This window comes from Schistocerca nitens, chromosome 2, assembly GCF_023898315.1.
Source record: "Schistocerca nitens isolate TAMUIC-IGC-003100 chromosome 2, iqSchNite1.1, whole genome shotgun sequence".
Lineage (NCBI taxonomy): Eukaryota > Metazoa > Arthropoda > Insecta > Orthoptera > Acrididae > Schistocerca > Schistocerca nitens.
In genome coordinates, this window is record NC_064615.1 from 715,242,651 (window position 1) to 715,260,106 (window position 17,456).

Here is a 17,456-nt window from a genome sequence, read left to right on the forward strand (position 1 = left end):
GACAGAGCCATCACACCGACGTCACCTCAGACGCCGTCGCAATCTGTTCCACCGCGCGACCGTGGCGCGGGGCGCGGACGGCGGAGTGAGCGCGCCGCGGGCGGAGGGTATTTAAATCGGCCGCCGCCGCGACCGAAACCAGTTCCCCCTGAGCAGCCATAGTGTACGGATCTCCGTGCCGGCACGTTCACAGGAGCTCAGTCCGTCAGTTCACCTGATGATGGCGACATGTATGATCGCCGAAATATTGTGCCCGTTGGACACTGTTGACCGGCAGTACACCCGTGGATATTTTGATTATCAAATACGCCGGGAGAAACTCAAGAATCACAATATTATTGTCGTTTGTTAGGATGTACGGATTAGACACATTGATAAAGGAATAAGCATTGTATTAATTTCGTTGAATCGTATTACGTAAACATATCAACCAATAAAATCATTTTCACAAACATAATAAAGTTAAAAAGTCAAAGAGTAAATAGCTTATTCAAAGAGTAATTATTGTTCCATATTTCATGTTATATTCTTCAAATCAATAAATATGTTGTACTACACACAGGAATCAGCAAAATGAGTAGCAGGATTTGAGTCACGTACTACGGCGTCGCTGTTGCGCCTGAGCGAAATAAGTACGTAAGCACTGCATTGAGGAAGGAGCACTGTTTTAATTATATACTTATGCAGTTCAGAGCATCGAGTAATCGCAGTCGTGGCATCTCCCATCGCAGTTCAGCGACTCTTTCACCGCTATGTTGTGTTGAAACGGCATGATAAAGTCCTGGATCACCGGACGATTGTAAGGTGGGTGCAGCAGCTATCCAGGGATACTGCAACGTGTGCAAAGAAGAAAAGCCCAGGGCGACGAACAACAAAGCGGACGGCACAGGGAGTGGAGGGGGAGGATTAAGCGCGAAGTCACCATTCTGCTGCCAGACATGCCTTGGCGCTGAAATGAAATGATCATATGGCATTGATGACCGGGAGACACCACCTGGGGTACTTGCTAGTCTTTCCAGTTGGCGACACATAAGGGAACTTGTATGTTGACAATGACGAAATGATGATGATGACTGGACAACAACTGGTCCCCAAGCAGAGGAAATCACCGACCTGGCCTGGAATCGAACTGGGACCCGCTGCATGGCAATAGGACGCACTGACCACTCAGCTAAGAAGACGAACGCCTCGGCGCATCATTCGTGATGACCTGCACTTTCAGCTACAAATTGCAGGTAATACAGAAGCTAAAGAAACACGTTAAAGTAGTCAAATCAACCTTTGCCTTGCGCTTCCTGGAACTTTTAGCAGCCGACGCACAGATGCAAAACAACATACTGATCAGATGAGGCCCATTTTAATCTAGGCGACGAAATGATCATGTGGCATTGATGGCCAGGAGGCCCCATCTGGGGAAGTTCGGCCGCCGGGTTGCAAGTGTTATTGCAATTCAGGCGACGATGTAAATAAACGGAATTACAGGCACTGGGCACAAACAAACGAAGACACTCCTTGTTTGCTGCAGGAGAAACCCTTGTACTGTGTATGTGGGGTGCATCATCGGTCCATATTTTTTGAGGATTTCAGATCCATACAGTAACAGTTACTAGAGATTGTTATGTCCAAATGTTAAGTGACATTCTCCTTCCAAAGTTGAACGACGACATACAGTTCCAACAGGACGGGGCAGCAGCTCATATGACTCACTCATCAATGTAAGTCATGCAGCATAGTTTTCCTGATCGATTTGTTTCCAGAATTGGAAACATTCATTGGCCAGCACGGTCGCCAGACTTTACTGCATCTATCTTCTTCTTATGGGGATACTTGAAGATTCAAGTATACGCTACAGTACCTCATATAGTGGCTGAACTCAACAAAAGGTTACATACAGCTGTGGAGGATATCCCATAGAACATGATGAAAGAGGTGATGGAAACGTTTGTTCACTGTATGGGCGTATATGATATGTAATGGCACATATTTTTCATTGTTTTCAGTGGAGTTTCAATAAATGTCACTGTGTTTCGAAGTTTCGTCCTTTTATATTCTGCTATTGCTGTGTACGGACGCAGGAGGAGCTGGCCACTGTTCGCGTTGAACGTGTTGATAGCCGCGGTCAGCCGTCTCCAGGCTGCTGCCTCGGAGTGTAGCGGCAGTGGGGAGTCTGGTGCACCGCAAGGTACACCCCAGGTGTTACATGCTTCACCCACTGTCCCTGCTGTCGAGACATCTTCGCGGGTACCGGGCGCGGTTGGGCCACCCTCTCCCCATGGGGAGTGGCGGGTTCAGCGGCGTTCGCGGCGCACGAGGCGGAGGGTAATTGTGGAGGCTGGCCGTGTAGCATCGCCCGCTCTGCCTGTGAGTGGACATGTGGCTGCTCCTTCAGCAAGGTCCGAGCAGGCACACGGGGGGAGGGGTTTATTAGTTATTGGGAGCTCCAACGTTAGGCGGGTGATGGAGCCTCTTAGGGAAATAGCGAAAAGGTCGGGGAAGAAGGCCAGTGTGTTCATTCTGTCTGCTTGCCGGGGGGTCTCATCCGAGATGTGGAGGAGGCCCTACCGGCGGCGATAGAGAGCACTGGGTGCACCCGACTGCAAACTGTTGCTCATGTCGGCACCAATGACTCCTGCCGTCTGGGTTCAGAGGTCAGCCTCAGTTCGTACAGGCGGTTGGCGGAATTGGTGAAGGCGGAAAGCCTCGCTCGCGGGGTGGAATCAGAGCTAACTATTTGTAGTATCGTTCCCAGAACCGATCGCGGTCCTCTGGTTTGGAGCCGAGTGGAAGGCTTAAACCAGAGGCTCAGACGATTCTGCGGAGATCTGGGGTGCAAATTTCTCGACCTCCGCTATCGGTTGGAGAAATGTAGGGTCCCCCTGAATAGGTCAGGCGTGCACTACACGCCGGAAGCGGCTACAAGGGTAGCGGAGTACGTGTGGAGTGCACATGGGGGGTTTTTAGGTTAGAGAATTCCCTCCCTAGGCCCGACAAGACGCCTCCTGAGACGCGGCAAGGTAGGAGTAGGGAAAATGCAACAGGGAATAACAATATTAATGTGCTAATAGTAAACTGCAGGAGCGTCTGTAGAAAGGTCCCAGAACTGCTCTCATTAATAAACGGTCACAACGCCCATATAGTACTAGGGACAGAAAGTTGGCTGAAACCAGACGTAAACAGTAATGAAATCCTAAACTCAGATTGGAATGTATACCGCAGAGACAGGCTGGACAGTGAAGGGGGAGGCGTGTTTATAGCGCTAAGTAGTGCAATAGTATCGAAGGAAATTGACGGAGATCCGAAATGTGAAATGATTTGGGTGAAGGTCACGATTAAAGGATGCTCAGACATGGTAATTGGATGTCTTTATAGGCCCCCTGGATCAGTAGCTGTTGTGGCTGAGCACCTAAAGGATAATTTGGAAAATATTTCGAGTTGATTTCCCCACCATGTTACAGTTCTGGGTGGAGATTTTAATTTGCCGGATATAGACTGGGAGACTCAAAAGTTCATAACGGGTGGCAGGGACAAAGAATCCAGTGAAATTTTTTTTAAGAGCTTTATCTGAAAACTACCTTGAGCAGTTAAACAGAGAACCGACTCGTGGCGATAACATATTAGACCTTCTGGTGACAAACAGACCCGAACTATTTGAAACAGTTAATGCAGAACAGGGTATCAGCGATCATAAAGCGGTTACGGCATCGATGATTTCAGCCGTAAATAGAAATATTAAAAAAGGTAGAAAGATTTTTCTGTTTAGCAAAAGTGACAAAAAGCAGATTACAGAGTACCTGACGGTTCAACACAAAAGTTTTGTCTCAAGTACAGATAGTGTTGAGGATCAGTGGACAAAGTTCAGAACCATCGTACAATATGCGTTAGATGAGTATGTGCCAAGCAAGATCGTAAGAGATGGAAAAGAGCCACCGTGATACAACAACCGAGTTAGAAAACTGCTGCGGAAGCAAAGTCAACTTCACAGCAAACATAGACATAGCCAAAGCCTTGCAGACAAACAAAAATTACGCGAAGCGAAATGTAGTGTGAGGAGGGCTATGCGAGAGGCGTTCAATGAATTCGAAAGTAAAGTTCTATGCACTGACTTGGCAGAAAATCCTAAGAAATTTTGGTCGTATGTCAAAGCGGTAGGTGGATCAAAATAAAATGTCCAGACACTCTGTGACCAAAATGGTACTGAAACAGAGGATGACAGACTAAAGGCCGAAATACTAAATGTCTTTTTCCAAAGCTGTTTCACAGAGGAAGACTGCACTGTAGTTCCTTCTCTAGATTGTCGCACAGATGACAAAATGGTAGATATCGAAATAGACGACAGAGGGATGGAGAAACAATTAAAATCGCTCAAAAGAGGAAAGGCCGCTGGACCTGATGGGATACCAGTTCGATTTTACACAGAGTACGCGAAGGAACTTGCCCCCCTTCTTGCAGCGGTGTACCGTAGGTCTCTAGAAGAGCGTAGCGTTCCAAAGGATTGGAAAAGGGCACAGGTCATCCCCGTTTTCAAGAAGGGACGTCGAACAGATGCGCAGAACTATAGACCTATATCTCTAACGTTGATCAGTTGTAGAATTTTGGAACACGTATTATGTTCGAGTATAATGACTTTCCTGGAGACTAGAAATCTACTCTGTAGGAATCAGCATGGGTTTCGAAAAAGACGGTCGTGTGAAACCCAGCTCGCGCTATTCGTCCACGAGACTCAGAGGGCCATAGACACGGGTTCACAGGTAGATGCCGTGTTTCTTGACTTCCGCAAGGCGTTCGATACAGTTCCCCACGGTCGTTTAATGAACAAAGTAAGAGCATATGGACTATCAGACCAATTGTGTGATTGTATTAAGGAGTTCCTAGATAACAGAACGTAGCATGTCATTCTCAATGGAGAGAAGTCTTCCGAAGTAAGAGTGATTTCAGGTGTGCCACAGGGGAGTGTCATGGGACCGTTGCTGTTCACAATATACCAAAATCACCTGGTGGATGACATCGGAAGTTCACTGAGGCTTTTTGCAGATGATGCTGTGGTGTATCGAGAGGTTGTAACAATGGAAAATTGTACTGAAATGCAGGAGGATCTGCAGCGAATTGACGCATGGTGCAGGGAATGGCAATTGAATCTCAATGTAGACAAGTGTAATGTGCTGCGAATACATAGAAAGATAGATCCCTTATCATTTAGCTACAAAATAGCAGGTCAGCAACTGGAAGCAGTTAATTCCATAAATTATCTGGGAGTGATTTAAAATGGAATGATCATATAAAGTTGATCATCGGTAAAGCAGATGCCAGACTGAGATTCATTGGAAGAATCCTAAGGAAATGCAATCCGAAAACAAAGGAAGTAGGTTACAGTACGCTTGTTCGCCCACTGCTTGAATACTGCTGAGCGGCGTGGGATCCGTATCAGATACGGTTGATAGAAGAGATAGAGAAGATTCAACGGAGAGCAGCGCGCTTCGTTACAGGATCATTTAGTAATCGCGAAAGCGTTACGGAGATGATAGATAAACTCCAGTAGAAGACTCTGCAGGAGAGACGCTCAGTAGCTCGGCGCGGGCTTTTGTTAAAGTTTCGAGAACATACCTTCACCGAAGAGTCCAGCAGTATATTGCTCCCTCCTACGTATATCTCGCGAAGAGACCATGAGGATAAAATCAGAGAGATTAAAGCCCACACAGAAGCATACAGACAATCCTTCTTTCCACGAACAATACGAGACTGGAATAGAAGGGAGAACCGATAGAGGTACTCAGGGTACCTTCCGCCACACACCGTCAGGTGGCTTGCGGAGTATGGATGTAGATGTAGATGTAGATGTATTCTTTCTGCGAGACTATATAACACAGCAAAATGCTTAATTGAGAGACTAATTTCAATATATGAACGACTGATTGTGACATGATTCCTGGCAACAGGAAGAATTTCGACACTGATGAGCAAGATAATACCTGAAACATACACTGTCCAGTAGAAGAATTTCATGAATGAAAGTAAAGTATGGTACAGTATCTCAGTTTTGTAATAGTTCAGTTGCAACGAGTTACAGATAAAAAATTAAATTTCTCAGTGTGTTTTGAACTACATATATTCTAGTAAATTATTGGAGCAGAGAATTAAAATTTTTTCTCTCGCTTTTACTCATGAGTATGTGATGATTTTCAGTTCCTTGTCTACTAGCGATCTATTACAAAAATTTTCATGAGCATATATAACTCCATTCTAAGAATTCATAGTTTGGACTGAAAGTTTTTGTTTTAGTGTTATGGTAATGAATGGAGCAATTTACCTTTAATTAACTCTTATCATGAACCACATACTCCATTAGAGACTGAATGTACTGTCACACATGTAGGAATCTGTGTCCCTGAGGACAGTTCTCGCTTCCCACGCCCGGGTTCCCGGGTTCGATTCCCGGCGGGGTCAGGGATTTTCTCTGCCTCGTGATGGCTGGGTGTTGTGTGCTGTCCTTAGGTTAGTTATGTTTAAGTAGTTCTAAGTTCTAGGGGACTTATGACCACAGCAGTTGAGTCCCATAGTGCTCAGAGCCATTTTGAACCCTGAGGACATGCTGCAAGATGGTCCTTTATCAACTTAACTGCCACCACAAAGGTTATGGCATAGAATAGTACTGAGTGAGAATAAGCACTGTTCATGTAATGTGAAATTTCTGTGTGTGGAGCAGGTGGAACTGAGCATTTTGGCTTGAGTCCGCAATTTTTCAAATGGTTACAGTTACTGGGTTTGCCACAGGATCAACTGCTATTATTTCTTTGATTAAAGAATTATAAGCAGCTGCCACCTTAATCGCTGTATTCCTTGCTTTTAAATTTTCGAAATGCGTGATTTCTATATATATTTCAATAAATTCATTACTGAACTCCCTAAAACACTGGCATGTATCTATTTTTTAGAACTCACTGTGTATGCAAAGATTAGAAGCACTAAACAGAGCAAATTGCTGACTCAAAAACTTTCCACACATCGGCTTTGAATTACCTCCTGTCCACAACTCCAATTTGTTTGAACAAATGTGATATGCACGGAAAGATTTGAGCAATTTTGCTCATGCCACCAACTTGAATTTTCAGATTTGCACACATCTCACATCTGCACAAATCTTCTGCCTACACACTACTGTCTGTCTGTGGGGATGTGATGTGTGCAGAAAAATGGTTCAAATGGCTCTGAGCACTATGGGACTTAACATCTGGGGTCATCAGTCCCCTAGAACTTAGAACTACTTAAACCTAACTAACCTAAGGACATCACACACATCCATGCCCGAGGCAGGATTCGAACCTGCGACCGTAGCAGTCGCGCGGTTCCGGACTGAAGCGCCTAGAACCACTCGGCCACCGCGGCTGGCTGTGTGCAGAAAGATTGTCGTATGTGTACCTGCCTTGATTTGGATGCATATGAAGCCCCTTTACACTGAAGCGAGCACAAGCGAATATGCATTCGCAATGAGCGGACTCGCTTGTGCACACCATCATTGACTTGTACCTATGAATACACTGGAGTGAACGGAAGAGAATATGAGGGAATGAGCAATAGAACATATGTATTGATCTGGGTACTAACTTTAAGTGGTGAAGTTGCTTTAATTATTCCATACAGCGCTTTACAGATGCACTGCAAGACAAAAACCTGCCACTTGATATAAGAAAGAAAGAATTTAAGGGTTTCAGCTTTTATGTTAATATGATGTGCGTGGAGGTAGTGCACTTGTCACTGTGTTGCAGCTCCAGCTCTCCTTAGCCTTGGTTGGTTGGTTAGTTGATTCGGTGGAGGAGACCAAACAGCAAGGTCATCAGTCCCATTGGCTTAGGGGAAGATGGGGAAGGAAGTCAGCTATGTCCTTTCAAAGCAACCATCTTGGCATTTGGCTGAAGTGATTTGGAAAAATCACAGAAACCTAAATCAGGATGACCGGATGTGGGTTTGGACTGTCATCCTCCTGAATGTGAGTATAGTGTGCTAACCATTGCACCACCTCACTCGATCATTTGCCTTAGCCCAAAACTTTGTGCATATAGGGTGCAAACTGCAAGGCCAGATTCCTGACTGGAAATGGAGGAGAAAAGGTCCCATGAACATGTGTCTGGAAATTGACAGTGTGTATTCATCGACAGCAAACTGTCCAGGAACATAGTACAGAGTTGCATCGCATCCACGTCATAACAGATGTTCCAAGTGGCCTCCATGGGATTGCAAGTGATAGGAATATTAACGGTTATCATGCAGGACACACATAATTGTTCTTCAGCTTATACCACGTTGGCAGGTCACTTGGCAGGAGCTTGTACCATGTTCCATCTCAATATCCTGTAGAACCTGGCCCCTAAATCTGCTGTTCACACAATGCGCTGCCTCCCTGCGCATTCATCTGTCTCAAAGGATCCATGATCACAGAAAATCCCAAAATGCTCTTGAAATGTAGTGTAATGTGGTTGGTGTTTGTGGCAGTAATTGTTTTGGTATAGCTGTGTTGTCTCCTGATCGTTTCCATCAGCTTGGCCGTACAAAAACACCACCTCAGCTAGTTCCCGATATGAACAGCTGACTATTCGGCTGCTCCCATTACCCTGCATCAGTCATACAGCCTGCAACAAACAAGGAACACATGGTACATGGTCATAGGAACTATCAATCGTCAACGCCATCTACCGTGGGAACGACCCATTTCCAGACATATGTTCATAGGACCATTTTTCCTTCATTTCCAGCCGGGAAACCATTCCTGCAGTTTTTCGGTCTTATTAATTCTGCATGTCAGTTGACGCTTTTTGTTGGTTTACCATTATAATTGTAGCTGAAGAGGAAATCTAAAGGCAGAGCACAAATTACTGATGATGACCAACATGATTTGAGGAAAGGCTAGCATTCATGCTATGGTTATTAGAACTGAAACCATTTGGGTTAAGGTATGTCCACACAATGCCTCTTTCGTCGTGCGCAATCGCAGACACACGGGGATAAGAGGTCATGCACAAAAATTTGTGGAAGGAAAACATGGGTCTTCTCCTGTCCACATATAGCCTAATTGGGCAAGCAGTCTGCTATGAATCCCCTTATTTGCTTTGGAGCTTGTGTTGTGTTCATTGTAATGAAAAGGCGACATAGAAAAAACTGTAAAAGTGATTGTGTGTAAAGAAGTATATAAGCAACAGAGGTACTGGAACTACAAAATGATGACTATGTTTTGTCAACAAACTTCAGGATACGGTCACAACGAGATTTTGGATTTTCTACCCGGGGGCTGCAGTGATAAGACTGTCAATAAACTTTTTTTAGCTACTTACTGGTGACTTATGTACTCGTTTGAATTATTTATTCGTCATTTCAAAAAAAAAAAATTCTATTCTAATTTGTAACTTGTAATATGGAATAATTATAATGTTCACTGAGGAAATGCCTAACACATATTACAATTTTTATCTATTAGCATCTGTAGGTATTGTTCTCATGTATAACACGTTCCTTAACCAAGCAATTCTATTTTATACTGGATCAACGGAACACGAATAAGTAAATAAAAGTAAAAGGTATTATTTCTGAAACAGAAATTCTTAAGGGATGTTCTTAATCGTTGTGTGAAAGTAAATTAACTTTCAATACGTAATTTGTATTTAATAATGAAATTGTGATACGTAGATTAACATCTCTGGACTCCAAATTTGGGAGTTTCACAGACGCCTGAATCCACTAGAACTAAAGTTGTGTTCTTCGGCTTCGTATTTTTCGCATCATCAGTGTGCTCCATTCCTATCTTTAGCAGTTTAATGAGGAGCTACACGTACCTCGTCACTTCTTTTGTTCAGATGTCAGTTTCCTTAGTTGTTGGGCTTTTAAGTCGCCATAGCATAAATATTCGTCCACAGTTTTCGTATACACTTTTCATAACTTTCGGGTGCATTCTTCTCTGTTTTCTTCGAAACTCAACGTGCCTTATTCTTTAGCGGAATATGATCGGATACTTCTCATCTAATACGCGGCGCTCGGGGCAACACGTCTCGACTTTTTATTCAAATAATCTTCACAAGCAGTATTTCATACGACTTTCTTCTTTTTCTAAAATCATCTAAAAACTCAAGAGTCCTTTGGAGTCAACAGGCATTACCGCACATTAATCGCTTAACAGCATAACCTCAACATACTGCACAAACAAACACATGTGGGCCTCAGCTGCCTGTCATCTGCTAAAAAGCGCAAAGTTTCTCACCGATGGCGGGTAGCAATGTTCATTACGCACGGCCTCCATTTCAGGAAAGTTACGCATGCATGAATGTGCATGTGTGATTGCGCTGTTGGAAATTTATGCGCATGCGCTAAGTTGAACACTACGAAGGCACTGAGTTGACGCATCTTTAGTGATTGTTTCGAATTTCAATAACGGCTTTATATTAGAGAGTTCTCTGATGCCTACAGAGACATATGCGAAGCACTTTAAGGACTGGGTCAAAGACGTATAAAAGGAGACAAAGTCTATAAAATTCGATTCATGAAATGCGAAATACATGAACCATCTGCCACATTACAGTCAATGAATAGTATGTTTTACAGTCAATGAATAGTATGTTTCGGGGCCGATAGGTGTACTGATGAAAACCCGACACCCCATGCGACAACCAGCGAAATAAAAGCGAATAACTGTGAATGCGAACTGTGCACAGCGAATGCCAGTTGCGCACGCACACCGAGCACTTACACCAGAAAGAATTCTTGTTTGATTTTGCACTTTTGGCTGCACCTTAGTTTCAATTTCTCTTCGATGTAAAGCGGAGAGTTATATTCAAGGCGTTCGTCGAAATGTTTTATTCACCTTTGAACATCTTGTCGTCAAAGTTAAAAAAATAATAATTAAAAAACATTGGGTAATTCTAGAGAGCATAAGAAAATAATAAAAGATACATATACTCTACAATTAACAAAATTATATTAGTAGTAAATAATTATACAGCAATTACAAGAATAATGCAATACATCGTTAAGTGAATGACAAAGATGATACGAAGTTGAATAGATAAATAACAGGAGGCACTAATAAAATAGATTTTTATCTACTACTTGCCAGCGTTATCTGCTACTATTATCGAATTCAGATTTTTATTACGTTCAGGAAGCCTAACCACACCGTTTTGTAATCCACACAGTCACACACAGTAGGTTATTTGAAATAAAATTCTTTTCGTAAAATGGACCAGTCATTATTTGCAGGTATCAATTATTTTGCGCTGTCTGCAACTCGAATACCAAGACGTTCAGCACAAATAACTGCAATAATCATGTGTATGCATTTTCATTATGATAATGTTCTGAACCAAGACAGTCCAAAGACATTCTCGTGAAGATCTTTATGTACTGTGTTTATGAAAATAAGAGTTATTGCGGTATTAAATTCCCTTATATAAGACTATAGTCATTTGGAGCAATCCTCGTTTAGAGATAAGCTACAGTTACAGGAGGCCAAGGGTAAGCTTGTGTTCGAGTGATTTCACGAACAATTTTGTTTGACCAAATGTCAGGTATTGTCGTGCACTCTAATAATTATGTAGGTAGTTGCTCATTAGAAATTTTGGGAATATCCAAAACCTAGGAGCTGATAACTCGCAGAAAAAAAGCCTGTGTGCTTTCCATTTAATTTATTTGTAGCTGGTAGAAAATAAATTTACATATTTTCGCAGTAACTATGCAGTAAATGAATTTCTGGATATCAATTAAATCTGAGAATTCGAATCATTACCGTACTCTATTTTTCACTTTCAATCAGAAAATATTATCATCACTAAGTTGGTAAGGCCAGTTTTGTGTGGCGCATCTTTAATGCCTGAGACAGCATGCCTTGAAATGATGTAGATGTTTGGAATATTGATATTTAGTAGTAGGATATATGTTTACTATTCGGTGTTACGTATTTGATCACGAAGTAATATTGTACACCATGCTTTAAATAAATTTTGAAATGCTGTTTTGATTTGACACAGATTATTCAGTGTGTTTTTGTCTTCAGGTTATTTGGCTATTTAATATAATTGGTAATGTGTGTGAGGGATATTTCTATTTTAACTGCTGCAATAGTATCCTATTTCCAGTTCAAAACGGCAGCCTACCAGAAAGCGCGAAATATCAGCTGCTGTCACTATTGTGCATGGCACCTTTACAATAGGTCTACCTGAGTTTTCATGTAGTCCTCAAAAATTGTGCCATCCATTGCTTCGCATAAGATTTTCACTTTGGCGAGGCATGGATTTATTCTACTTCAGCGATACGTCGGATTTGGAAAAAAATCACATAGCCTATTTGGCTAGTAATATTTGACCAAATATCCAGAGTGAAATCAACTGATCTTATCTAGCTGACTGCGATGCTTGGTATATTATTCTTAGAGGAGTAAAAATCTTGTAGTGACATTGAGACATCAGTACTACATCACTCTATAGGTAGCAAATAACTGCCAAATTAATTATTGTGTAAAGATAAGTCATACTTTGTATCAGTGCTGAACCAGCTGCAGTCAAAGCGTTTCTCCTAGTATTTGCCCAACTGTAAAGCAGTCAATGTAGCATTCATTACAGTGCACAGTCAGCTTTTCTAATTTGTGAGCTGCTCTATTCTTCACAATTTTAGTGTGAATTTTATTATTTGTATGGTTGTAGAAATGGTTATTGTTGATGGAAATATTGCATTTATTCTTTTAATTTGCTCTGATGCAGTTCAGAAACAGTACAGAACACAATAAAGTTCTTGCAACCAAACATCCTATTTGAAACTGCATAATATTTTCATTTGCTGTCCAGTAGTACCCAATGCAATAACACTGTCATTTGCTGTTTTGTCTATTGTTTAACATTGAAGAAAATCTGTTGTCCTAATGAAACTGATTCCCCTTCCCCTCCCTCCTTTTGTCCAGTATGCTGTCATGTTACGTTGTGGTACCACTGTGCTTTGTAGGCTAAAGTATGGTAGGTGATCACTTTTGGACTCATAAAGTAAATATTGTTACACAGTAACTTTTTCAGAAAGTAATGCACATTAATATTTAATAATATTCTTTCTCTCTATATGAACCTTTATCCAGTAGTGGAGTGTGAAAAGAAATAAGTTTTCTCCACAGATTAAAATGCGTTCAGTAACTGGACTTGAGTCCAAATTTTTTTGCATTGCATACAGTAGACCATCACCTGAGCAAGCTTCATTGACCAACTCACAGTTTATCACCCATTACAATTCCTCAGTGTTGCTCAACTAGATTGCATGAGAGAAATATTGGCTTAGATTGACTTAGTTGCAGGCTTAGCGGTGGTTGTTAGCATAAATATTTTTTTCTGCAGTGGCATGTTTGCAGCATTGAAACTTATTGACTGAATAACTCTTTAACTGGTAACAGATTTTGTAGCATAACTGGTATCATGGTGTCTCCCAGACTCGAGAAGTTTATTACAGATTTATACAATGTTTGTCTTTATTTATTAATTGTTTATTGAGCTCAACTAGCTACAGCATATTGTTTGAAACATATATCAGTGAGGTAACACATGTAATATTAAAATCGAGAAGAAAATATGCAAAAAGAGTCAGTGATGTCGCAAAAAAGTGGAAGCAACTGCTTTTATCAATAGAAATAAAACTTTTAATTACGAAACATATCCTATACCAGTCTTAAACAACCAAGAATCAAAAATAGAAACAAAGTTGCTGGAAAAATTTCAAGGATAAATTCCAATTTTCATGTTAAATTTCAAAGAGTCTCACAGTTCAGGCATTCCATAAGTACTGGGTTATGGCGTCTGTCATACACACAATCCTTACTTACCTAGGCATATATTTAATCTGTTTTGTTGATACGTACATCCAAAATCTACATTGACCACGGAAAGGCACAAGCATTTCATGGGTGCACATAGTACAGCCTGGAGAGTAATACTACTGACATTTCACAATAAATCTGTTGAAGTGTATGGCACTGTAGCAATCACATATTATATTTCCCTGTCTTCACTGTCATGTTGTTTCTCAAATAGAAGAGCTGTTAATATGAACAAAAACTGTTACATATATTACAGTGAAAAAAATAAGTCCAGTTGCACCCGCTGAGAAAAGATTATTCGATTGATTCATTGCCAGAGTTGGAGATTGCAGTGAATATAAGTAAGCCCATAAAATCTTTCAGTTCAAGATCATCAGAATCATGTACAAAAGATATGTTGTTTTGATAGTTGTTTTATTTTACCCTGTTATTCTTAGATTACTGCAGAACAGCGTTTAAAATGTCAGGAGTAAAATGTAGATGCCATGCACTGTGTTATGTTGTCTTGTTCTCATATTAGTTGGTGGTTGTGCTTTTCTCCGTTGGGAGCAGTTTCCCATACCATAAAATTAGGAAACACAGTGTTATGACTATTTTGAACTCAAATCACCACCACCTGTTTTATGTTCTCTGTTTCATCACCACCACCATCATCCATTACCTGTTTTTTAATTAATATCGTCATCACTTTCTATCATGCAATCTGAATCAGAATCGCTGTTGTCCAAAACTTCATTAATGATTTCTTCCAAATGCATGTTGGTGTTGGGTTCATTTACTTTAACAACTGTTTGAGAATAACCACTCTCTATTCAAGTTGTTTTCAATGCTCAAATTGACCTGTTACAGGCTGTATATTTTGAAAATTAGTTACAAGACAATGCCAATAATAACCATAATATATTACACCACAATTGCTGCAATAAACACGAAATGTTAATAAACACATCTGATGATATTATACGCGTGCAAGATGACACAGAAACTTTGCTATGGAATTACTGAAGGTCAAATAGTGTGATTGGCACCCCATGTTCACTGCGAGAAGTCACCATTCCAACTGCAAGGTACATGGAGGGAAAAGGCAAAATGACTGCAGAAAGGGAAGGCATGTTCACCAGAAAGTTCAAAAAGACATACAATACCAGTTAAGGCTTAAACTGCTCGATAATGGAATTCAAATTTAGACCTTTACTTTCAGCCATCAAAGTCTTATGAATTGCCAGGAGAACACATTTCATGGTGTAACTCCAATGTGCAAGTTCCTTCTTCCTACTTCCACTAAAGCTAGTTTGCACACCCTGAAGAACTAGCATAGGCCTTTGTGAGAGAAAGGAAATGACAGAGAATGTCTTAGTATTGTTAAGAGTTGTTTCCAGAATGGTACTTCACTTGGGAAAGTTGAATTTAATTGAAACTTTGTGACCTTTTCAGACTCAGATCTGAAAGGTTGTCTTGTGTCTTCATGCACCTAATTCCGAGACTATAGCAAAGCTGCTCTGTGACATCCCTTCTCTTAGTGATAATGGCTAACAAAGTATGCATGATAATCTGAGAAACTAGGAAAGATTGGGGAGAAGATCTGGTAGATGTATATTTTAAGTTTTTCTTGAACAATACTCACATGCCTGAAAGTGTAGAATTTCCCCCACATTTCTCCTTGAAAGCTGCAGATTCAGTTCAGGGTACTAGTTCATCTGTCAGAAAAGACTAATTTCCCCATTCCTTCTCTATATATTCATGTCTTTCTGTTTGAACATTTTCACTGTATATTTATGTTGACATAAAAATGAATTCATCAGTGCTAAATTTTCACATTGTGTTTAATCCAGCATGTAATTAACTATACATACTCTGTTCCACATTAAGTATTCAAGTATGCTATTTAAAATGACTGGACCAATAAAGGAAAATAAAATATCTGATAGACAACATTTTTTGAAAAGGTCTAAAAACAGGCACAAGTTTAAGAGAATTGAAAAGACTAATAGGATCCTTCCAATAGAGAATGTCAGACTTGCTCAGTATTGTATGGGTAGTAATAATTAGTATATTTAAGCCAAGTGCAGGAGTCAGTACTGTCATGAGTTGTATAGATCCCATGTGGAAGTTTTTGGTAAAGATTACGCAGTGATTATTGGGGAAGGCCAGTAAAAATAGACCTGTAGCCTCTATTAAGTAGATGATGCAATCTTCATGGTAGTAAGGGGTAATCTTAACAGCATGCGTCTTTTCGGCTCGACAAAACCTGGAAGGTGTGTTCTCTCAAAGATAGTGCTCTGCTAAACCTTAAGGATGAGGTAGATTAAGTAACATAACATATTAACAATGTGATGGAAATGAATGGAGGTGTGGGAGCATGTAGACACAGGTCTCCCAGTCATGCACAAAAAGCTGGATGTCACGTGGCATGAGGTCCAGCATGTCTATAGCGTCGAATGAGGCTGGCCCTGTAAAAGAAGGCAGTTGAAGGAATATGTAAAGACAGTACATGAATATCAGGAAACTGAAAGGATGGAGTGTAGCCCAGGAGTTTGGTATTGCTTACAGCATTGTTTCAAGTGTATGGGAAGCATTCTAAACCACAGGCACTGCTGCCTAAGGGAGAGGATGTGGCCAAACATGGTCAACTGCAGCAACATATTACCATTACAATTTGCAACAGGAAAGAAGGGTCCTGCATCAAAAAGCAGGTGCAATTGCAACCACATTTATCAGGACTGGAAGGCATGCAGTCATGCACTCCACAAAGGCACGGGGAGGTCTCTCTGCCCAATGACCTGTAAATTGTGCTACATTGATACCCGCACATCAGCAGCACCCTTTGCATTGGTGCTGAGAGCATAAGAACTGGGCAAACAAGCAATGGGATCATGTGCTATTCTCAGATGAGAGCAGATTCAATCTGAATGGTGGTTCTGGACATCCCCTCATATTGCAAGAGGTCCATAACGTACTCAAGAACATTATTAAACGTGATTGTTTTGGTGTTCGAGGTGTTCAGGTGGGGAGGGGCATAATGTTACATGGGCTTAATGACCTCCAAATCTTTGAACACAGTACATTCACCAGTCGATTTCTTGTGACAGTGCACACCTTACCCCAGCACATTCTTTTCAGAGTGCATCTGGCCCTTACTTTATATTTATGGATGGCAATGAGCGACCACATCGAGTAGTGCATGTTGTGAATCTCTAAGAGTGAGAGGGTATTCGGTGAATGGACTGGCCTGTCCGTTCCTCCCAACTTAATTCCCATCATGCATGTATGAGATGCATCTGGGAGACACATTGCAGCACACCTGCATCCACCAACCACCATCCAGCATTTTTGACTGCTGGTGGAGAAACAGAATGCCCTCCCAAAAGAACTTATTAACCTTGTGATCAGCCTGGGAGTACATTGCAGAGCACGCACTGACGTCCATGGTGATTACACACCCTATTAAGAAACGTATCTGCTGTTTGCAATGCCGTCATAAATCGCGGTGACTTCAGTGTTTTTGAATAAAAAGTGTCATTTCTCTGTGTCTCATTCTGTGTTTCTTTAGATTATGTTCTGTATTGTACTGCAGCAATTCTTTCTATGTGTAGTCAGTCTGCAGCTCGTGATCTTGTGACTTGCGTTGTTG

At 41.3% G+C, this 17,456-nt stretch overlaps 1 protein-coding gene across 4 annotated transcripts in view; it reads left to right on the forward strand.

Moving 5' to 3' along the window:
• LOC126236883 (uncharacterized) overlaps positions 1-17,456 on the forward strand; it is a 177,273-nt gene that overhangs the window by 18,260 nt on the left and 141,557 nt on the right. Inside the window, exon 1 of one of the 4 annotated variants that reach the window (XM_049946513.1) lies at positions 11,361-11,490. The exons of 2 other annotated variants lie outside the window; for them this stretch is intronic. Coding sequence is in view for 1 of the 2 variants with exons in the window: in XM_049946512.1 (XP_049802469.1) it covers positions 11,537-11,543 (7 nt within the window). In the remaining variant the exon portion in view is untranslated. Of the gene's footprint in view, positions 1-11,360; positions 11,544-17,456 lie in introns of those variants that run through there. One more of the 4 variants, XM_049946512.1, reaches the window with a different exon arrangement.